General features: G+C 40.8%; 1 protein-coding gene across 1 annotated transcript in view; it reads left to right on the forward strand.

Annotated features, from left to right (window-relative positions):
• LOC137326081 (5'-3' DNA helicase ZGRF1-like) overlaps positions 1 to 20,376 on the forward strand; it is a 113,697-nt gene extending 93,321 nt beyond the window's left edge. The window contains exons 24-27 of the mRNA XM_067990961.1: positions 1,814 to 1,948; positions 4,592 to 4,856; positions 7,250 to 7,407; positions 19,740 to 20,376. Of these exons, the coding sequence (XP_067847062.1) occupies positions 1,814 to 1,948; positions 4,592 to 4,856; positions 7,250 to 7,407; positions 19,740 to 19,745 (564 nt within the window). The 3' untranslated portion in view covers positions 19,746 to 20,376. The remainder of the gene's footprint in view (positions 1 to 1,813; positions 1,949 to 4,591; positions 4,857 to 7,249; positions 7,408 to 19,739) is intronic.
• The last annotated feature ends 4,088 nt before the right edge of the window (positions 20,377 to 24,464 follow it).

Consider the following 24,464-nt stretch of genomic DNA (forward strand, 5'->3'; position numbering starts at 1 on the left):
GGCTGAAGGTGATGAGCATTGTTGGACTTCATTGCTCCAAGGTAGCCAAGCAAAACTGAGTCATGGAGTTATTTATCTTTGTTGTTGTCCCACATTGGTAAAATTTACTGTAAAGCAGTGGAGGGTAAGTGAATGAAGATAAATTATATGGGCTTCTTCATTCTTTAAAGGTAGTTAACCTTTCACATCAAGGTTCTCCTTATTCCAACCTAGATTATTGGGTGCTTCATCAATTTCTGGATATACAGTCACCTTGCATTTATTTGGTCTTTTTTTCAATTTTATGAACATGTGCTCCTGATGTGGAGCCTTGCCTGCTGGAGTGCATATTGGGAATTTGTGGTTGTGCTACTGATAGGCGAAGCTCTCCACCAGGAGTCCACATTTTAAAAATTGACTCTATAGCTTTTTTGCTGGACAGTTTAACCTTAGATTTGCCACCCGTGAGAGGAGAAAGTAGATTTAATGGCAGCAGATTTTCTGTCCTTGCCAGTTCCAGAATATCCACTGCAACCTTCCTACCCCTAACAAATCACACGTGATATGCATGGGCAGTTTGCATAACATTTCCTGTGCTTAACTTACATATAAATAACTTTAATTATTGTGGTTGCCAGAACAATACTCGGTGTATTGTTCTCTCAACATGTGGGCAACACTGGCAAGGCCACATTTATTGCCCTAGAGGCCATTAGTGTGGGACTGGAATCACATGTAGGTCAGATCGGGTCAGGGTGGCAGCCTCCCTTTCATTAAAGGACATTAGTGAACCAGTTGGATTTTTATAACAACACAGCAGCTGGATGGTCACTTTTTTTTTCTGGTGCCAGCCCATGAATTACCACATTTATTTGAATTCAGTTTCACAACTGCCATGGTGGGATTTGAACTCACAACCTCTGTGTTGTTAGTCCAGCACCATAACCACTGCACTACTGTACCCATATCTGGAAGTGCAACTGGGTACAGCTGCAAAATACAATTATATTTCAGTACCTGCTTCAAAATGAATCATAATGGTTGTGATATATTTGATACGCTGAAATTAAAAGTTCATCCATTATCCTCATGTCTGTCACATCTATAGCGTATATGAATATCGCTAATTAATTAGGGGAAGCTATACGAGGGCATGTTACTTTGAATTGTCCTGGGAGTGTTTGTTCCAATTTAAGACCATCATTGGTAATTAAACAAAGTACTTGAATGTGTCTTTCCCAGTCAGTAAGCAATACTGTGAGTATACCATACGCATGTGCAGAAGATTATCAGTCTATGATGAAGTATCATTTATTTCAGAAAATTGACATTATAAAAAAAATTGCACTACGATAGCTTAGTGCAGTGGTATGCCGACACACCATGTCGTGGATTGATCGGGAACACGGGTTCACGCTTGCTGTTTCCCCACATAATGAATTCTGATTTCAGCCAGGTCATTGAGTTACTGCTGAATGGAAAAGTGATGCTTGCCCACAGGGAGGTAGTAAAAATTGAATGTCAGGCCAGCTTGGGCCACTCACGTGCACCTCCTGTTCTTGAGCAAAAATTTGCCTAGGACATTTGGATTTAAGCATACACTCAGTCTAACTGAGAGAGCATAATGTGAAAAATAAAACCAAAATTTTAAACAATCTTTAACACATTGTGGTGTCAATTATTGAAGACCAAAGTTAAAATAGTAGGGGAGAAATTTATTTTCCCTCTGATGTCTCGGCAGCTTGGCACACGCACTGACAATTCTTATGGAGTGTACAAAATATAAATGTTGCATAACTTCATTTTAATGTAATTTATGTTTTGATCTGTCTAGCTGGAGACGGATGGCAGCTGCCATAATCTGGGGGAAGCAACATTCATTGCGAAACTCATCCAGTCCCTGATAGCCAGTGGAATTAAAGGGTCTATGATTGGTGTGATAACATTGTACAAATCTCAGATGCACAAGGTGATTAAGATACACTTATTCACATATAGTATTCTTTTATAAATTGCATTATTCTATTTACATTTGCACTAGTGAATCTTCTGCGGCTTTGCTCATGGTAAGTTGGAGAAAGTGGTACATCTTTTTGCTGTGATTTTTGTAACAGGAGGTAAATCTCTAATAAAACGTATATACATGAATGCCATAAGCATTAGAAATAAGATGTCAGACTGCTGTGACAATAAGGATCAACAGTGTAGTGGGAATAACAGAAAGATGGCAAAATCCAGAAGATGGAAATAAGTTCAACATTCATGGATCGGTAGTTTTATTGGATTGGACATATTCCCAAAAAACCTGAGGAAGAGCCAATTCTAGATGTGCCCATAATAAGTAACAGGGGTAAATCCAGACTCCTCCACATACATCACAAGGCAGGTTTAGTGATAATGAGTTTGACTCCCAAAGTATTGTCAAAGCCTAAACCAGTTGTCTTGTGAAGGCATTTTTATCTTAATAATGCGCTGGCGGCAACTGACGCACAACACTTCTGTCGCCAACAGCACACTATCAATACAAAAGAGGCAAATCCCAGGTCTCTAATAACGCAGGTACCATCAAAGGCAGCAGAAAACATACACATCCCTCCAATAAGGACCAGTAACACACTGGTGAAAAAAATCTCAGAGTTGTGCTTGTTAGATTAATCAAGTAGGTCAACCTAAATTATATAGGTTCGGACGCCAGAGATAAATTAACTTGTTGGTTTATTAAATATCAACAGAAAGTACAAGCAAATTTATATGTCTATATACTCATAAGTATAATATCCATCCTGTGAACTATCCACCTTTACTGAAGCCCTCGATGCTAACTATCCCATGATAGCCTTTACCTACGTCAATCTGGTAACCTATTATACACTGTCCTATGGTGCTCATGGGTCATAGTTCTCTGTTGGAATGTCACTTGCTGCCATGTAAGGAACAATATAAAAGGAACTAGTGAGAGTCATGGAGCATTATACAACTGAGGGTTTAGATAGATTCATAAGCATGAGAACAACACTTGGACAATTTATAAGCTTTCAACTCATTCCTAACAATTTTTTCTCCATCTCGTTCTCTCTGCTCCATTTGAAAGCAGTGGCTCATGCTGAGATTTTGGCTGCACGGTCACAGGCTGCCTGCTAGTACCTTGACTGAGTAGCTGTTCTTCATGTGAGCCCTAAATGTGAGGTTTGACAGGTTACTTAATTGTAGAGAGGATCATACCCTAACCCTATCCAATTCACCCTCTTTCCCCGCCCACCCCCCCCCCCCACCAACATCCATGATTGCATACTCTCCAGCAGAGGTCAGTCACGTATGAGAACCCATATTTTGTAAGGTCTCCACTGTTCCCTAACTGAAATCAGCTAATAGGCTCAGGAACAAATCTGTGATTTTCCTGAATTTCATGGGCTCAATTTTGAAATGGTGGCGGGTTGGCAGCGGAAAGATGAAGGTGCGCGTGGCAAACTCGAATTTAAAAAAAACTTACCTTTTCTGACGCGATTGCGATGTAATTGATGGTAATTAAAGTTGTTTCTGGGTTTCGCGCCTGATTGACAGGCTGGCTGCTGACAGGAGCTGCAACGCCAGGGGGTGGGGGGTAGAGGAGAGAGAGAGAGACCTCATCCGGCGCTGGAACAGAGAGTGGAGGGCGCTGAAGATCTGGGTGGGGGGAGAGGGGAAGATCTGGGGGGGAGAGGGGGAGATCGGAGAGGGAAACATCACGGGCTGAGAGGAGCGTCGGAGAGGGAGACATCGGAGCAGGGTGGAAAGGTAGGTTTATTTTGTTCTTTAACTTTGTGCAATGGTTTTTTATTTAATTTATTTTGTTTATTTTTGCCTGATCCGGCCCTTCGGAATCGGAAAGCCGCCCAGGTAAATTTTAAATCGTTTTAATTATCACTACGTCAGAAATAAAGTACCTTTTGGTTCTTTAACGATCATCCCGCCAGCAATTAAAGCCGGTGGGACTTCCGCATTTGTGAGGCGCGCACGCACACAGACACATCTGTGGGGAACCCGGAAGTCGGCGGGTTGGAGCAATTTTCGCAGCCCCAACGCACCCACAATTTCCTTTGAAAATCGGGGCCTATGACTCTGACCAGGCAGTGCAGTTTCCCACTGAGCTGTCAGAAGGGCCCCAGTTGTCTTACTTTTTTCAAATCTTCAGTTGTGTATCTAGGATTTATTTCTGATGGACACTTAACATGCGTAACTGTGCATGGTATTTTGTGTGAAAGAGGTATGATTATTATTTTTGTGACTATTGTAATTTTTTTGTGTTTTTATTTTTCTGCTGTGAATCCCTTATGGCATCAGTGGAATGATTATGCAAAATTTTCACATGTTCCTTGCCCTGAACATTTTGATTTTTAGGAAATGTTTTTTTTAACTATCTGCTTTAAAAGTTAATGTTTTGGACATTATAAATTTGGGTTTCATCATCCCTCAACCTACATTGTTTGCAACAGTATATGTGTTTTTAATTGTTTTAAAGATTTAGTTTCATGCAAGGATGTATTCTTTGCACAAATTCATTGACAATAATGCCTTTACCAATGAAAGAATTGCCAATTTACAGTTCTTTTTCTTTTTTTTTGTACACTCACAGTTATGTGGATTACTTAACTATACTGCACAATGTGACCTAGCTGAGATTAAAGCTGTTCAGGTTTCAACAGTGGATGCTTTCCAAGGAGCAGAGAAGGAGATTATTGTCTTGTCTTGTGTGAGGACTCGTCAGGTTGGGTTTATAGACTCTGAGAAGCGTATGAATGTTGCGCTTACCAGAGGGAAAAGACACTTGCTTATAGTAGGCAATCTGACCTGTCTTAGAAACAACAGAATGTGGGAAAGAGTTATTCATCACTGTGAAGGTAAGATGTTTCAGAAACAGAAGTATATCAAATTAGGAAAAAATCCGACAATCTGTATTAAAGTCTGACTTTAAAGTTTGCACTAATGTTCAGAAAAGAACTTTTGTTCGATACCTCAAAACACAAAGTTTGCTAGAATAGTTTAGCTAGCAGTGGGTATCAAGTTAAACCGTACATTGTAAGTTCTGGTACTTGAAATAGCCCAATACCCTTCCTATTGCATTATATTACTGTTTTATCTTGATTCACAAAATGTTCTTTTCTTAGGTGTGATGCTTTACAGTTGTCTATGTTAAACTTCATTTACCACTGAACCTCATGATACATATTTTATTTAACTCATGTTGTAGTTCCCAAGCTCCCTTCTGAGATTTAACTATCTCTCCTAGTTTGGTATTATCTGACTAGTTTGCATTGAGCTTCTTAATCCAACTTGTTAATGTAAATTACAAACAGTGAAGTTCCCAACCCCGATTGCTGGGACAATCCGCATATTCGTTCCCTTGGCCCTAAAATCACTTCCCTAAAAAGTAGCCACTGCTTCCTATCCTTTTCAATATCTTGTCCTTTCCTTGAATCCCCACTGCTTTAAGCTTAAGTAACAGCCTTTTTGCAGATGCTTGTCGAAGACTTTTTGGAAGTCTAAGTACACTTTATCATACAGCTTTCCATAGTTCATTGAAAAAGTTGCAAAATCATGGACAATGCATACCTGATTTTCCGATAAACTACTGGCTATGTGTGAGGTCCCACATAGCCAGTAGTTTATCGGAAGTAGCATACCATTTGGCATGCTACTTCCTCAAAAAGAAGCCTCCAACCTTTCTCTCTCTCTCTCTCTCTCTCTCTCTCTCAACTTTTCTTGCCCTTTTGTATTTTATCAATGCTGTTATGGTCCGTGCATCTCTAAAAGTTTCTATTCCTTCTGAGCTTCAAATGTTCCATGCTGCATGGTACTTCTCTCTGTCCCCACAGTGTTGAAATCCAGATTCCACACAGTCTCCTACATAAGCTCATTCTTTCCCAGACCTCAAAACCATGGAACTCCTTACTTCCCTCAATCTTTTTCTTCCCTCTAAAATCTTCAGGCTTTTAAAATCCAATCTCAGCATCACCTAACCTCACTACTTTCTGAAATGCCCTGAAATTCTACAGCGGTTCTTCTGGCCTCCTGCTGTAACTTCGATGGGACAATGGCAAAACTCCCAGAAAAACAGCATAAACAGCCATTTTCAGCTGTTCATGTAATTCTCTGAGGGTTCGGTTGGTCTCTACCAAAGTTAGAATCCCCATGGAATTTTAGAACCACCATGTCTTTTTTTTTACTGTTTTCGACCATATTGCTGTCCTGCAGTATAGGTGATGATCCTTCACTTTGGGTAGTCAGTTAGTCAGTTTAAAGAAAGATAGATAGCGAAAAAGTGACCAACTCCCCATTTCATTGGTTGCAGAGGCCTACGGCCTACTCTGTCCCCAAAGAGTCTACCTACCAGTAATCTGGTGGGAATACTCAGTGCACACTTCAGGCTTGTCCACAGTGTGCAAGGCTCTTAGTGGCCTGAATTTTTATTTAAATGAGAGGTCCTTCCCATAATGTAACTGAAGCGCCTGAGCCGTGCTCTAGTCACCAAGCCGTATTAAAAATGGGAGCTAGAGGTAAGGCCCGTTACAGAGGAAGACATATTTGCTTGTTAGTGGCACTTTCTTTTATATACGATCACCCTTCTTTGCTGCCTTGGTTTAGTATTTTTCAGGTCTCCAATATTGCAAAGGGACTTAAATCCCACTGACTTTTCTTGACCCCCAAAAATTGCAGCAATTGAATGGGCAGCCAGCAGCCTGTCATTAGCCACTGGTGGCCAACATTCTGATGCTAAGGCACTCCCAGTGAGTCATGAGCTATGTGCCAGGACTGCGACTAAAATATTTAAATTGGCTGACGCCACATCATGGAGTAGCCATGGTCCCAATGCAACGCTGCCAGGATCACATTATCTCCCCATTGTAACATTACCAAGTCCAAATCCACCAGTAGAAATATTGTATTGCAGTTATTTTTGTTTTGCTTTTTTATGTACATATAGCATAAGATTTCTGTGTGCGATGTACTATTTGTAGTCATGGTAAAATCTTGTTAGCCTCCCCGCCCCGCCCCAGTAGCTTAGGATGTACAAAATATTTGTTTATAGCCAGGGTTTTATATAAAACTAAAAATAAATCTGTGGGAATGGTGTGATATTTCTTCTAAGAAAATATCTAACAGTTTTATGCTATTAAATAAAATGAGGTCATTTTACTTGTCCTTGAATCTGCACAGTGTTTTCAAAGAAGGAAATGTGACTGGTCTGTGCAGACAGGCAACTGACATTTGTAAAATACATATTTGTTCCCAGTGAGAGAAAATGGCTTGAAGCATGCACACCAGTGTGTGCCAGAACTGGAAAAGATCTTGAAATGTTATAGTGACCAGAAGTTGGCGGAAAAGAGACAAAAAGGACAAAAAAAGGTGAAGTCCAGAAGCAAGTCTATTGTACCCGAAGAGGACAACAAAGTAAGGATTTCAATAGTCTGTGATTGAATTTTTCTGATGAATTGACCAGTGACTGAACTTATATGCAAAACCCCTACTTGTGATTCTGTCACAGCAGGTGTTTCTCAGAGAAGTCTAGTGTTTTGCACAACTCCGTACTAGACCTGCAGTATATCTGGTCACTACAATGAGGTTTGAGATACCGCTAAGAAAAAGTGTTTAGGGAAATGCACTGTCTGCATTATAATAAGCCAGTTAGTCTTGAATCAACTTAAAATCTGTGTTATAGCTTGCACGTGATGTGGGTGGTTGCATAATCATGTATATATAAAGCTTGATCATTATTTGCATGACCGATTCTAAAACATGTTATTGTAACACCATAGACATTTAACTAATCACAAATTACAATATTTATGATTCTTGTGTATGTGTTGAAACAGGAAACAAAAGTGAGAAAGTATTTCATCCCTGAGGCTGCCTTCAGGTGGGTCTAGGGGAAAAGTTAGCTTGTAAAAATACATCTGATGATTGAAGGTTTTATTCTGAAGTCACATAGTCAGGCCCTGATATTTCATGTTACTCCATGGAACCAGGTAATACAATTGTTGTTTTTATCATCAACATCCCTGGCTGCCCCCTCAGGCTTAACTCTGGGTGCAGAACTTTGGTGTCCTATTGAATCCTGAGCTGAGCTTCCGTCTTCATGTTCAACCAGTAACTACACCACTTTTTTCACTTCTGAAACATTGTCCACCTCCAGCGCTGCCCTCCCGCTGCCAAAACCCTAATCCATGCCTATTATAATCTCAAAGCTCAAGTTCGCCAATGCCTGCCTTGCTTGCCTCACCCCCTTCACAAACTCCAACTAATTCACAACACAAAGTCCTCCACTTCTATGACCATTGTCCGCAACAAGCTCCTCTGACCTCCCGCATTCCAGCAAATTGACTTTAGGGTCCTTATCTTTGGCTTCAGATTTCTCCACGACTTCTCTCCACTCTGCCTGAAAATCCACTCCAGGTATGTGTCCCCAGATGAACCCTCCACTTCTCATGACTGTTCTTTCACGACGCCCCTGCCTCTGAAGCTCTCCCTAAATCTCTCCCTTGCCTCCTCCCTCTCTATTTTCAAAAGCCTCTTAAAAATCTCTCTCATCCACCATGAATTTAGCCCTAACCCTAATCTTTTATTTCTTCTTCTCTCCTGCTCAGTATCCACCTTTCTTCCACTTTGTAAAGCACAGCGAGATGTTTTTTCTTACGTGAGGGATGCTTTAGAAATGTACGTTTTTTTTTAATTGATGAGGCAATGTTGAAGACTTTTCATACATTTTGTGACTCTTCTGTGTTGTCGTTGGCTGCTGTTTAAATCAAGTAATTAAATTCATTAAGTATCCTGTTACTTTATATTGATTGAAGGCCCTGTGACATTTATGCAATATTAAGTGCAGGGATTTGGTTTACAGAAACAGTGGCAGTACCATTACATTCCTGACAGTGGCACTGCCAGCTACAGAAGTCAGTGGTTCCCATCCAGCTTTGCAGTATGAAAAACAAACCGATGGTATAGGGGGGATATTTTCTTCTGTCCTCTTTTAAAAAGTTCTGTGGGTAAAAAAGGAAACAATTAGACTATTTTAAAATGTATTTCTTTGACATTTTTTCCTGTGCAACATTTGAAGTGACAATGAGGATTTTGCATTCAGAATATCAAAAGTTGTTTGGAGTGCTGCATTTAGAAAAAAAAGGGAGAATTTTTGATTACTCTGCAAAAATGACAAATTTTTCAGAAAATAGGCAGCTCTCTGAAACAGCAATGATGATCCCTGTGCTTGATTATCCAACCCACGCTTCCTTTGCTGGTAGTGGATTGTCCAAAAATCTACCTTGAGAACAGCAAACTATATAGCTCAAAAATAATTGTAAGTGTTTCTAACCATTCCACACTTGATTTTTAGTCAAATTAGCATGTTTTGCTCCAGACAATTTTAAAACTGAACTAGAATTAAACCCCTACTCCTGCATTTAAATCCAACTACACTGCAGTACTGAATATACACTTATAGTGGCTGAAAGAGTGGTGTTGGAAGGAGGGTTAAATTTTGTAGGACACTGGCACCAGTATTGGAACAGGAAGGAGAGTTCCACCTGAAATGGAATGGGACCAGAGTCCTAGTGGAAAGGATAAATAGGGCGGTGGATAAGACTTTAAACTAGCAAGAATGGGGGGGGGGGGGGGGGGGAGAGATCCGGTAGCAATAACAAATGCCCAAAGATAAAAGAAACAGGAGATGAATGTAAAGGTCAGACCAGGGTAAGGAATATAGGTAACATAAACGATCAAGGAACAAATACAGTTATAAAATAAAGTAAAAGGAACAACTATTAAAGATGAATTAAACTGCACGTACACCAATGTACACAGCGTCCAAAATAAAACGGGGGAACTGGAGGTAATAATCCGTAGTGAGGAACCAGATGTAATAGGAATAACTGAAACATGGCTACATAAAGAACAGGACAGGCAACTAAATATTGCAGGTTATAACTTAATCAGAAAGGGTAGGGAAGGAAGAAGTGGGGGGGGTGGTGGAGTAGCTGTACTAATTAGAGATAACATAATGGCAGTAGAAAAGAGGGACATAACTAACAGAAGGAAAGAAATAATCCATATGGATTGAAATAACAAAAGGGATCGATCATGCTATTAGGGGTATACTACAGACGATCTAATAGTGGAAAGGAGGTGGAGGAAGAAATATGTAAGCAAATATGTGAAATGAGTAAAGGATATAAAATAATAACCCTGGGAGATTTTAACTATCCCCAAATAAACTGGCAAGAAGAGGTTGGTAAATGGGTACAGGGAATGGAATTTTTACAACATGTGCAGGACTCCTTTCTTACCCAGTATGTAAAAAGCCCAACAAGAGAGGAAGCACTACTGGATCTAGTAATGGGAAATGAACCAGAACAGATAAGAGAAGTAAGCTTAGGGGAACATCTAGGCAATAGAGATCACAATATAATAAGGTTTAAGATAAAGATTGAGATGGACATAAGTAAGACAAAGACCAAATTGGAAAAGAGCTGATTTTAAGGGGATGGGAATGGCACGAGGAAAAATAAATTGGAACTTTTACTGACAAACAAAAAATAGAACAGCAGTGGGACACGTTTAAAACGGTGATCAATAGAGTCCACGAGAAATATATCCCACTAAAAAAACAAGAACAAACTAGCCAGTAATGACACACCATGGATGAATACAGAAATAAGGGCAAAATTGAAACTAAAGAAAAAGGCATACACTAAGTATATAGACAACAAAGGAAAGGATGACAAAAGGAAATACAAAAAGGTTAGGAAAGAAGTCAAAACAACAATTAGGAAGACAAAGAGAAACTACAAAATTAAATTATCAAGAAATCTAAAAAGAAATAGTGAAGTATTCTACAGACACATAAATAACAAAAGAAAAGGATAGTATCCGACTAAAAACAAGGACATATAAGGTAGCCAAACTTAGTGGGAGGATAGAAGATTGGGAAGTCTTCAAAAGACAACAAAATGTAAGTAAAGGATTGATTAAGAAAGGGAAGATAGATTATGAAAATAAATTAGCAAAAAATATAAAAACAGATAGCAAGAGTTTCTATAGTTATATAAAAAGAAAAAGGATGTCTAAGGCAAACATAGGTCCCTTAGGGGATGAGACCGGGAAATTAATGGTGGGAAACATGGAGATGGCAAAAATGCTGAACAAATATTTTGTTTCAGTCTTTACGGTAGAGGACACTAAGAATATCCCAACACTGGACAAACAGAGGGCTCTGGGGGGGAGGAGCTAAGTACGATTAAAATCACTAAGGAATTGGCACTCAGTAAATTAATGGGACTCAAGGCAGATAAATCCCCTGGACCTGATGGCTTACATCCTAGGGTCTTAAGGGAAGCGGCAGTAGGGATTGTGGATGCTTTGGTAATAATTTTCCAAAATTCTCTGGACTCGGCAAAGGTCCCGGCAGATTGGAAAACTGCTAATGTAACACCCTTATTTAAAAAGGGTAGTAGGCAGAAGGCTGGAAATTATAGACCAGTTAGCCTAACATCTGTGGTGGGTAAAATTTTGGAGTCTATTATTAAGGAGACAGTAGCAGAACATTTGGATAAACATAATTTAATAGGACAAAGTCAGCATGGCTTTACGAAGGGGAAGTCATGTCTGACAAATTTGCTTGAGTTCTTTGAGGACATAACGTACAGGGTGGATAAAGGGGAACCAGTGGACGTAGTGTATTTAGACTTCCAGAAGGCATTCGACAAGGTGCCACATAAAAGATTATTGCTCAAGATAAAGAATCACTGGATTGGGGGTAATATTCTGGCATGGGTGGAGGATTGGTTATCTAACAGGAAGCAGAGAGTTGGGATAAATGGTTCATTCTCGGACTGGCAACCAGTAGCCAGTGGTGTTCCGCAGGGGTCGGTGCTGGGTCCCCAACTCTTTACAATCTATATTAACGATTTGGAGGAGGGGACCGAGTGTAACATATCAAAGTTTGCAGATGATACAAAGATGGGAGGGAAAGTAGAGAGTGAGGAGGACATAAAAAACCTACAAGGGGATATAGACAGGCTGGGTGAGTGGGCGGAGATTTGGCAGATGCAATACAATATTGGAAAATGTGAGGTTATGCACTTTGGCAGGAAAAATCAGAGAGCAAGTTATTATCTTAATGGCGAGAAACTGGAAAGTACTGCAGTACAAAGGGATCTGGGGGTCCTAGTGCAAGAAAATCAAAAAGTTAGAATGCAGATGCAGCAGGTGATCAAGAAGGCCAATGGAATGTTGGCTTTTATTGCTCGGGGGATAGAATATAAAAACAGGGCGGTATTGCTGCAGTTATATAAGGTATTGGTGAGACCGCACCTGGAATACTGCATACAGTTTTGGTCTCCATACTTAAGAAAAGACATACTTGCTCTCGAGGCAGTACAAAGAAGGTTCACTCGGTTAATCCCGGGGATGAGGGGGTGGACATATGAGGAGAGGTTGAGTAGATTGGGACTCTACTCATTGGAGTTCAGAAGAATGAGAGGCATATAAGATTGTGAAGGGGCTTGATCGGGTGGATGCGGTAAGGATGTTCCCAAGGATGGGTGAAACTTGAACTAGGGGGCATAATCTTAGAATAAGGGGCTGCTCTTTCAAAACTGAGATGAGGAGAAACTTGTTCATTCAGAGGGTAGTATGTCTGTGGAATTTTCTGCCCCAGGAAGCTGTGGAAGCTACATCATTAAATAAATTTAAAACAGAAATAGACAGTTTCCTAGAAGTAAAGGGAATTAGGGGTTACGGGGAGCGGGCAGGAAATTGGACATGAATTTAGATTTGAGGTTAGGATCAGATCAGCCATGATCTTATTGAATGGCGGAGCAGGCTCGAGGGGTCGATTGGCCTACTCCTGCTCCTATTTCTTATGTTCTTAAAAATCAGGATAGAGATAGGGCCACTAAGGGATACACACGATAAACTCACAGGTAATAACAGCAAAATGGCAGAAATATTCATTAATTACTGTGCCTCAGTATTTACCAGCAGGACTAACATCATGGGCATGACATTAGAAGAAGAGCTCAAAAAAGATATGAAGACATTTAAGATAGAAAGGGCAGAGATAATTGATAAACCAATCAAACTTAGAGAGGATAAAACCCTTGGTCTGGATGGATTGCATCCGTGCATATTAAAAGAGGTTAGGGAAGAGATAATAGAGGCACTATTACATATATATAAAAAATCATTAGAAAAGGGAATAGTGCCAGAGGACATGAGAACAGCTAATGTGATTCCTATATTTAAAAAGGAAGATAGAACAAGTCCAGGGAACTATACACCAAATAGCTTAACGTCGGTGGTAGGAAAGATAATGGAATCCTTACTCAAAGATGTAATAGAAAAACATCTAGAAACCAAAAATATAATAAAGAATAGTCAGCACGGATTTCAAAAGGAAAGGTCATGCTTGAACAACCTTATTGCATTCTTTGAAGAAGTAACAGAAAGGGTAGGCAAGAGTAATGCAGTAAATGTAATATATTTGGATTTTCAAAAGACCTTTGATAAGGTGCCGCGTTGTGGACTCTTAACTAAGGTCAGAGCATGTAGAGTCAGGCGACAAGTAGCAGAATGGATAGCAAGCTGGCTACAACACAGAAAACAGAGAGTAGGGGTTGAAGGTAGTTACGCAGACTGGCAAAAGTTGGTGTTCCACAAGGATCGGGGCTGCGACCACTGTTGTTCACCATCTATATAAACGATTTGGACTCGGGAATCAGAAGTACAATTTCAAAATTTATAGACGACACCAAATTGGGCATAGTTATACTGAGGTGCACTGCAACAAAATACAGGAAGACGTTAATAAACTTGCAGATGGACGTGTAATTGGCAAATTAATTTCAATATAGATAAGTATGAGGTGGTACATTTTGGTAAGAAGAATAAGGAGGCCACATACTCCTTGGAAAATAAGAGTCTAAATGGGGTAGAGGAGCAGAGTAATTTAGGGGTACAGATACACAAATCACTAAAAATAGTGACATAGGTTAATAAGACTATTAAAAAATGCAAACAAAGCACTGGAGTTCATTTCTCGAGGGATCGAATTGAAAAGCAGGGAAGTTATGTTAAACTTGTATAGAACCTTGGAGTATTGTGCACAGTTCTGACTTCATATTATAAAAAGGATATAGAGGCACTGGAAAAGGTGCAAAGAAGATTTACTAGGATGATACCAGAACTGAGAGTTTATACCTATCAGGAAAGATTGAATGGCCTGGGGCTCTTTTCTTTAGAAAAGAGAAGACTGAGGGGTGACCTGATAGAGGTCTTTAAGATTATAAAAAGGTTTGATAGGGTAGCCATAGAGAAGATGTTTCCATTTGTGGGGGAGACCAGACCTTGGGGTCATAAATATAAGATAGTCACTAATAAATCCAATAGGGAATTTAGGAGAAACTTCTTTAGCCAGAGAGTGGTTAGAATGTGGAACTCACTACCACAAAAAATAATTAAGATGACTAGGATTAAGGGGAAGCTAGATAAACACATGAGGTAGAAAGGAATAGAAGGATATGTTGATGGGGTTAGATGAAGAAGGGTGGGAGGAGGCTCGTGTGGAACATAAACACCGGCATGGAGCTGTTGGGCCGAATGACCTGTTTCTGTGCTGTAAGTTCTATATAATTCTATGTAAATATGGCATTTTATTTACTTCAGTGCAGTACTGGATTGTGGAAATGCCATCTTTCAGATGAGACGTTAAAACGTGCTCCTATCTACCTTCTCAGGAGAACGGAAACAATCCCATGACACTATTTGAAGATGAGCAGGGGAGTTCTCCCAGTGTCCTGGCCAACATTTGTCCCTCAACCAACATTGCCAAAACAGATTAACTGGTCATACATCTCATTGCTGTTTGTGGTGGAGAACAGTGCTGCTGGAAGTTGGAGGTCCAGATCAGCCCACTGAATTCCTGCTGTGAGACGCAGCTGTGCTGTCTGGCTAATTTTGTTATTTTTATTCCCCATCGGCAGATCAGATGTTTTTGCCAGATTTTGTTTCTTCAATCAGGAACTGATTGGCGGGCTATTTGAAATCATGGAGCGGGCCATAATCAGCCCATGGGTCTGCAGTTAGACATAGGTGTAGCCAATTAGAATATGCTGGCTGCTAATCTCCATGGAATGCCTTCTTTTGTGCAGTACCACTTAAACTATGTACTTTGATTACGGAGCTTTCAAAGTACCAGCCAGAATTAAGGTTAGTCAGGCCATCAAATATCATCTTTGCGCCATCACGAACTGTCATGGTCTTCCTTGGGAATTGGAGCCTCCGCATGCACTAATCCTCTGCCAAACTGAGGTATCTGCACTCCTGTCCGTAGTCAAGGGTTGTAAGGCTATTAATGTGTGGACACGGAACACTCCAATCTGTAACACAACAGAATGAATGGAAATGACAAAAATCTCAAAATCTCCTACCCAATCCAAAGTTTCTGGAGGAGTTCAGCTTTAAACTCAGTGCATTAAAATTGTATCCGCAAGGAGTTATGACAGATTGGTCTAGACTTAAAATTATTGTGACGGCTCTAACTAATTAAAATGCAGCACTTAACAATTTAGTATATTTAAGTACAATCTAACATCTATTTTCATTTAAGGTTGTGTTTTTTTACTTCACAGGCTGTTAATACTACAGAAAATGCTGAAGAAAATAAAATACCAGAGGAGCAGGATTGCTCAAATTATCCAAGCAGATAGGCTACTGCCAGTTGATTTAATTCATAATTGCATATGTGAGCTAAACTGAAAAATGTTTGTGCAAGTGTGCCTCTCCTCATATGTCCACCCCCTCATCCCCGGGATTGACCGAGTGAACCTTCTTTGTACTGCCTCGAGAGCAAGTATATCTTTTCTGCCCTCACCCCTTCCTCTCCCTCCCAGAACCCCAATAAGGTCTCCCTTGTCCTCACCTTCCACCCCACCAGCCTCCACATTCAATGTATCATCCTCTGCCATTTCCGCCACCTCCAGTGCGATACCACCACCAATCATATCTTCCCCTCCCCTCCCCTTTCAGCAAGCCAAAGAGACCGCTCCCTCCACGGCGTCCTAGTCCACTCTTCCATCACCCCCAGCACCTGCTCTCCTTCCCACGGCACCTTCCCATGCGCACGCAGGAGATGCAACACCTGCCTCTTCACCTCCTCCCTTTCCACAGTCCAGGGCCCGAAACACTCCTTTCACGTGAAACAGTGATTTACTTGTACTTCTTTTAATTAAGTATACTGTATTCACTGCTCATGATGCGGTCTCCTCTACATTGGGGAGACCAAACGCAGATTGGGTGATCACTTTGCTGAATACCTGAACTCAGTCCGCAAGTGTGACCGTGACCTGCCGATTGCTTGCCATTTTAATTCTCCGTCCCACTCCCACTCTGACCTATCTGTCCTTGGCTTCTTACACTGTTCCAATGAAGCTCAACGGAAGCTCAAGGAATAGCACCTCATCTTTTGATTCGGCACTTTACAACCTTCTGGTCTCAACATTGATTTCAATAACTTCAGATCATAACCACTGCTCCCATTTTCTCAGACAGCAGGTGCTGCTAATGGTTCTGCTGTTGCCATTTACAACGCCTATAGACCCATCTTTTGTTTCTTTACTTGACCCATTACCACTCTCCTTGCCTTGCACCATCATCCCCTTTATCGTTTAATCACTCCTGCCTTCCACCCTATCACAGACCTTCCCTTTTGTTCTTTCCTCCCCTCCCCTCCCCTTCCTACCTCCCCCCCCCTTGTCTGGCTCTGTACTTGCTTAAAAACTGTTAAATCTTTCACTTCTTCCACATCTGATGAACAGTCATCGACCTGAAACGTTAACTCTGTTTCTTTCTCCACAGATGCTGCCTGACTTGCTGAGTATTTCCAGCATTTTCTGTTTTTATTTCAGATTTTTAACATCCGCAGTATTTTGCTTTTCAATAAGATCATGGCTGATCTTCTACCTCAACTCCACTTTCCTGCTCTATCCCCATATCCCTTGATTGCCTTAGTGTCCAAAAAGTGTCTCATTTTCAATCTTGAATATACTCATCGACTGAGCATCCACAGCCCTCTGGAGTAGAAAATTCCAAAGATTCACAACTCTCTAAGTGAAGAAATTCCTCCTCATCTCCGTCCTAAATGGCCGACCTCTTATCTTGAGACTATGACCCCTAGTTCTAGACTCTCCGGCCAGAGGAAACAGCCTCTCAGCATCTACCCTGTCAAGCTCTCTAAGAGTTTTATACATTTCAATGAGATCACCTAATATTCTACGAAATGCCAGAGAATATAGGCCCATTTTAGTCAATCTCTCCTCATAGGATAACCCTCTCACCCAGGAATCAATCTAGTGAACCTTCGTTACACCCCCTCTAAGGCATATATATCCTTCCTTAGGTAAGGAGACCAAAACTGTACACAGTATTCAAGGTGTGGTCTGACCAGAGCCCTATATAATTGCAGCAAGACCTCCTTACTCTTGTACTCCAACCTCCTTGCAATAAAGGCTAACATGCCATTTGCCTTCCTAATTGCTTGCTGTACCTGCATGTGAACTTTCTGTGATTCGTGTACAAGGACACTCAAATCCCTCTGAATACCAACATTTCTTAGTCCACTTTTCTGTTCTTCCTACCAAAGTGGATAATTTCACATTTCCCCACATTATACTCCATCTGCCATCTTCCCACCCACTCACTTAACCTGCCTATATCCCTTTGCGTCCTCCTCACAGCTTACTTTCCCAACCAGCTTTGTATCATCAGCAAACTTGGATACATTACACTCGGTCTCCTCATCTAAGTCATAGATATATATTGTAAACAGCTGAAGCCCAAGTACTGATCCTTGCAGCACCCCACTAGTTACAACCTGCCAACCCAAAAATGACCCATTTATTCTTACTCTCTGTTCTCTGTCCACTAACTTATCCTCAATCCATGCTAATATATTACCCCCAATCCCTTGAGCCCTAATCTTGTGTAACAACCTTTTGTGTGGCACCTTATCGAATGCCTTTTGAAAATCCTAATATATTACATCCACTCGTTCCCCCTTATCTACCTTGCTAGTTACATCCTCAAAAAACTCTAATAAATTTGTCAAACACAATTTCCCTTTCATAAAACCATGTTGACTCTGCCTAATCATGTTATGATTTTCTAAGTGCCCTGTTACTGTGTCCTTAGTAATAGATTCTAGCATTTTCCCTACTACTGATGTCAGGCTAACTGGCCTATAGTTCCCTGTTTTCTCTCTCCCTCCTTTCTTGAGTAAAAAAGAAAAGAGGTAAATAGCTTGATAAGGTAAATAGCGAAAAATTATTTCTACCGGTCGGTGAATTGATAACTGGAATGCATAAATTTAAGCTCATTACCAATTATTTTTACACAGGGGATTGTTAGGACATGGACTGCTTTACCAAAAACAGCCCATGTATTGGAGGGAAGATCGTTTTTATTTTAGTACTCATTCTCCTTCCTCCCATTTTACTGCCATGCTCTTCCCCCCCCCCCCCCCCCAGCACGCACACACACACACACACACACTTTCACTGCAATCCATTTCCCCCTTCCCTTTCACTGCTGTCCATTGCTTCCTTTCCCTTTTATTATTATCAATTTGCCTGCCCACATCCCCCCCCACCCCAGCCTGCTGCTCCATGTGTCCATTGGCTAATACACAGAAACAGGTCCATGTCTGCTCTCTGTACTGCTCCCAGAGCTGATTGCTGGGATTGCAGCCTCTGTATACTGTCGGTGGGAGCTGTCTCGCAAGAGTTCTCTTTACACGTCATAAGAGAAAAACTAACTAAAATACCTACACATGCTGATTATTTTATGTTGAAATGGCTTATAAATGTATTGTTACATGTTTTAGCAGCAGAGGTGAGCAGAATGCATCGCCAATGATGGCAAATCAATGTCAGGTATACTGTGTGGAATGACAGTGGCAGGAGTGCACTAAGTTGACACAAGTGCATCCATTTCACATAGTTTGGTCGGATATGAAAATGCAACTGCATTTTGATTGACAAGATGGAATAGTTCATAATCAATCAAATAGAATTTAGCCTAGAGGATGTGGAAGGAAAATGATGAAAATAACTTTTTGCCTCCTGTCCCACTGTAAGCAGCAATAAAAAATGTGATATATGTGAATCACTCTGACAAGGAGTAGTTGGAGACTTTTTCCAATGAAAGGAAAAAATAATGTTATGGTTGTATTTAATGGTACTTTTTATAACTGCAATGCAACTTTTGTAACTAGACTATATAAGATAATAATCAAAACCATATGTTGTCATTTAAATTACTCAATAACATCTCCTCCTACACTCCTTACAAATAACCTCAACAGGAAGGTTGAACAGTAGACTTCTCTCTGCTGCTGCTATTCCATGATAATGATTTGGTGGATCATTTCGATTCATGGGGTTTCCCCTCTCATTTAAATTATTATTTTTGGTTAATCTGATAAGGGAAAGTATGTTGGTGCTAGGGAAGCCAATGTATCAAGGACTGCCAGGTCAGGTACAGTATGGTTAAAGCTCCTTCTATTCTGGTTTTGCTTACTGGGAACTGGGTTATGGCTGCCCTTATTCATTTTACTTAACAGGTGAAATAAGAGGAGACTTTCATTCATTTATTTTAGGCTCGATTTGAACTCTGGTCTTCAGAGAACAAACAGAGTGCTAATCCACTGTGCCACTCTGGCATTTTTTTTCTTTTAGAATTAATCAGTCATAAAGCTCTCCAGTTATCAACCTTGCCAAGAACTGACTAGAGTCAACCCAATTGTGGTAAATGGATGTGAGTGACAACCACTTGTTGAAGAAACCTGCACTAAAACCATAGGGCCACTTGTAAATACTCATACAATAGTAATATATTTTGTATAATTACAAACTTAAGAAATACTGCCATCTTTGGACATCTACTTGCCAAACATTATAAATAATAATTGTAATTATTTGTTTAAATAGCAAGAAATCATTGTTCATATATAGATTGTTTAAGAAAATTGTGTTAACTTTAATGTAAACTATAATAGATGTTGTAAAGTATACCAACAAAAATGAAAATTCTACAGATTGATAAATTGTATGAATTGTACAGAACACATTAAGAGAAATAAAAATTGATTTAATATCTATTTCTGTTACCACTTCAATCATTTGTTTTGTTATAAACACTGAAAAACACCTTTAGCTTCCTTCAGTACTGTAAATAACTTTTGCAGCGGACGAAACTAGCTTCTATATTCTATGTGTACTTCACTGTTACTTAATGTGTATATTGCAAGAAATAGCTGTTATTTTTAACCATGTTTCAATAAATTAGTAATAAATATTTCTTTGTAAGAAATTATTCAAAGAATTGCAGTATTTTTTTGTGTTGTACCACCCAGGATTAGCGGTTTCAGATATTTGTCTTTCAAAGTAGTCCATATCCACATGGCATGGCTGAGCTTTAGTGCCAAGATCCCTCTTCTCTGCTGAGTTATCCGATGTCGGTCACTGCAGGAGTAAAGGTGCTACAATTGGCCTCCACGTCAATGGCTACAGAGGGTTAAAAAAATCAGTTGAGTTTTCCACTATTGTTTGCTGTCCAGTGACCCCTGCTGGAAAATGTGCATGTGTAGATGTCGGGTGAGGATAGTACCAGGCTCAGTTGCGTTTCCCTCACAGTTGAATTTCATTTCTTTACACCTGAACCAGACAACTTGGAGTAGAAATTGGACCTCGTTGTGCCTATTTTCTGGGCAGAAAATGGGAGATTGAGTAGAATGGGCCTGGAGTTTAGAAGAATGAGAGGTGATCTCATTGAAACAAAAAAGATTCTGAGGGGACTTGACAGGGTAGATGCTGAGAGGTTGTTTCCCCTGGCTGGAGAGTCTAGAACTAGGGGGCATAGTTACAGGATAAGGGGTCGGCCATTTTAGACTGAGATGAGGAATTTCTTCACTGAGGATTGTGAATCTTTGGAATTCTCTACCCCAGAGGGCTGTGGATGTTGAGTCGTTGAGTATATTCAGGGCTGAGATGGATAGATTTTTGGACTCTAGGGGAATCAAGGGGTACGGGGATCGGACGGGAAAGTGGAGTTGAGGTCGAAGATCAGCCATGATCTTATTGAATGGTGGAGCAGACTCGAGGGGCTGTATGACCGACTACTGCTCCTATTTCTTAAGTTCTTGTGGCACAGGAGTCCAATTTAGCGTCAGACATATGTCTGATCCATTTTGGTTCAGGTCCTCTGAAGGCGTCCCTGGTGTCAGCCTATAACAGGCATTAAGCCCCGTGTATATGCTAATGAGGGGCTTAACCTCACACCTGAAATTGGACTACCCCGAGCAGGTCACTTAGCTTTTCCAGAAGTAAATATGGCCTAACAAGCAGCTGCCACCAAACAGGTATAGTTTTCTTTTTTAAAAAACCTTCATGAGGAGCAGGCCCGTGATACCTTCCCGTTCACCTTCTCTCCCCACCCCCACCCAGCACTTATAAGAGGGCCGTTGCTGATGTCACAGTGGCCAGAAATTTATCTCTACTTCGCCGGCAAGCTGCCCTTGGGAGCATATGGTAGGTGTCGGCAGCTCCCTGGGCTTATTAAAATGAGGCGTGAACACCAATATCGATCGGGCCGTGGTCCTACCTGTTCAGACGCAGTGTTTGTTCCCTGTGCCCAGTTTGCAAGCCAAGCGGCGCTAATGAACTTGTATCCCCCTGCCACTACGTATTCTTTTAGCTGAGAGAACGGGATTAGCTCACAGAGCTCTCCAGATTTCTAGAACAGCTTGAGTGTTGTCTTGACTTTTTGCACTTTACAGGAAAATATCAACTCATTAGGTATAGGAAGATACCCACAGTAATCAACAAGGAAACTAGAATGACAGGGCTGTTATGAGAATGTAAAGCATGAATGAGAAAAAGCCATTCAACCTATTAAGCCTGCTCCTTCTATAGACCATTTGCAGTCCCTTCAGTATGGATTTAATTTATTTAATCTCCTGAGTCTGGGAGGGATCAGGTGGAGGAGGCTGCAGCATGGGAGAGAGTAGGACTTGGGAATAATCATGAGGTGTAGAACTGCTGAGATCTGTTATGTTAAACTTGTATAGAACCTTGGCTAAACCACACTGTACACAGGGTACTGTGGACTGTTCTGGCCTCCATATTATAAAAAGGACATAGAGGCACTGGAGAAGGTGCAAAAAAGATTTACAAGTATGATACCAGAACTGAGCAGTCATACCTATCAGGAAAGATTGAACAGGCTGGGACTCTTATCTCTAGAAAACAGAAGGCTGAGGAGTGACCTGATAGAGGCCTTTATGGTTATGAAAGAGTTTGATAGGGTTGGCTGGAGTCCCTGTGGGCTGGGCTGTGGGATTAATGGGGGTGGCTGGAGTATGAATGAGTGAAGAGGATTGAGATATGGAAATACTTGGTGTAGATGCATTTGGGGGTGTACAGGGTAGGATCTGGGAGCATGGAAGGGGCAGATGGGGACCGTGGATGCTGAGAAAAGAGCAGAACTCCAAGTGGGAATGGACTTTTCTTAAGAAAAATAGTAAGTAGCAGACTTGTGGCAGTGCTCAAGGATGCACTAGGGGGGCAGAAAGTGGTTGCATTAGGATTACAGATAGCTGCTTTGGAGCCAAACTCAAGCCCCAGGCACCTGAAAGTGGATAGGCCTCAACTTCAACAGAATTTGGCAAATTTTATAGATAACTTGAAACATTTTTTGAAAAATATTTGCTTTTACATGTTTATTGTGTGCTAACTTGAATTTGATACAATATTCTGTAATTAACAGGCTGAAGGAATAAAATGATGGCTGAGAACAAAATATTTTAAGCAATTTTGCTGGTTTGCCATCTGTACTTTTTGGTAGGGTTTCCAGACTGGTCATTCAGGATTGGTTGCTTTCATACATCTTTAGTGATTTTTCCCACCACCAATTGAGATGTTGCCAATGGTGGAGCGATGAAAATTGGGGATGCGCAAGAGGCCAGAATTGGAGGAGCGCAGAGATTTCCGAGGGTTGTAGGGCTGGAGGAGATTACAGAGATAGGGAGGGGAAAGGTTATGGAGGGATTTGAAAACAAGGATGAGAATTTTTAAATTGAGGCGTTGCTCAACCAGGAGCCAATGTAGGTCAGCAAGCAAATGGATGTACGGGACTTAGTGCGAGTTAGGACACATGAAGCAGACTTTTGGATGAGCTCAAGTTTACAGAGGGTGCAAGGTAGGAGGACAGTCAGGAGAGCATTGGAATATTGGAGGCTAGAGGTAACAAAGGCAGCAGATGAGCTGAGGCAGGGGCAGTGACGGGCGATGTTAAGGAGGTGGAAGTAGGCAGTGTTTTAAACTTTCCTGTCTATACTTTTGACTTAATTTTCTCCTGTGTGGGTACTCTTCTCATCACTAGTCTCATATTGGAGGGATTAGAAACACACGAGACTCAGGCGTTAGACTGCCCCCCCCCCCCCCCCAACCATCCCACACACACATATACACACCGAGACATGAAGGACTACATTTTTAAACGGTTTTTTAGGTATTTAATATAATTGCTAATCTTAGAAATATGAACAGTAGGTAGAAAACTTAAATTTTGACAACAAACTCGTGCAGAGCATAAACACCGGCTTAGACCAGTTGGGCCGAATGGCCTGTTTCTATGCTGTAATTTCTATGTAATTATATGTAAAACGAATGCATCTCTGTGAATCACGGTAAAAATTATTCTCGTTACAGCAGGAATGGTTAGTTGTAGCCTTGGCGCGCAGATACTTTCATTCCAGACTGAACATTCGGAGCCTATGTACATCGCAGTTTACTTGGAGTTAGTAGGCATAACTGAATGACTTTCTTGTCATTCCAATCGGCGTCGCTTTCTCTGTTTGCAAGCTTGTAATGTATGAAATATTTCGCTCGAAATTTAGCTCCGGACGCCAGTGTGGAAAAACTTTACTTCAAGTGTTAAAATCCAAAGTATGTTACTGCACACATAAATGCGTGAGATGCAGTAGATCTCCGCGGCACTCCCAGATGAAATTCTAGACTAATTCTCCGAACCGATGAATTGTCTATCTGTACTTTCAAATACAACCTTAAATCAATGTTAAAATACAATGCCATTACACTGACACTGAAAGGTTCACTGGTGATGTGTGCCTGCTCCTCCGCTTAGACGGTGCGCAGTTAAAACTGAATTAGGAGGTTCCAGTGATTTGTATTGAGAAAAAAAGACTATTCAAATCGCTCAGAGACACCTCAGGACTTTGTAACTCAGACGTCAGCTTTCGCTGTTCGCCCTAAAATCTCAATCAACAATCGATTAGAAGCTCGCTGCAACAAAAACTAACAAATCCTCATTCAAGTGTATTTATCCGGTGGGTTTTTTTCAGATGCTAAGTCTACCTCACATATGCGCCCTTCTCTCTGCAG

Source organism: Heptranchias perlo, chromosome 1 (assembly GCF_035084215.1).
Source record: "Heptranchias perlo isolate sHepPer1 chromosome 1, sHepPer1.hap1, whole genome shotgun sequence".
Classification (NCBI taxonomy): domain Eukaryota; kingdom Metazoa; phylum Chordata; class Chondrichthyes; order Hexanchiformes; family Hexanchidae; genus Heptranchias; species Heptranchias perlo.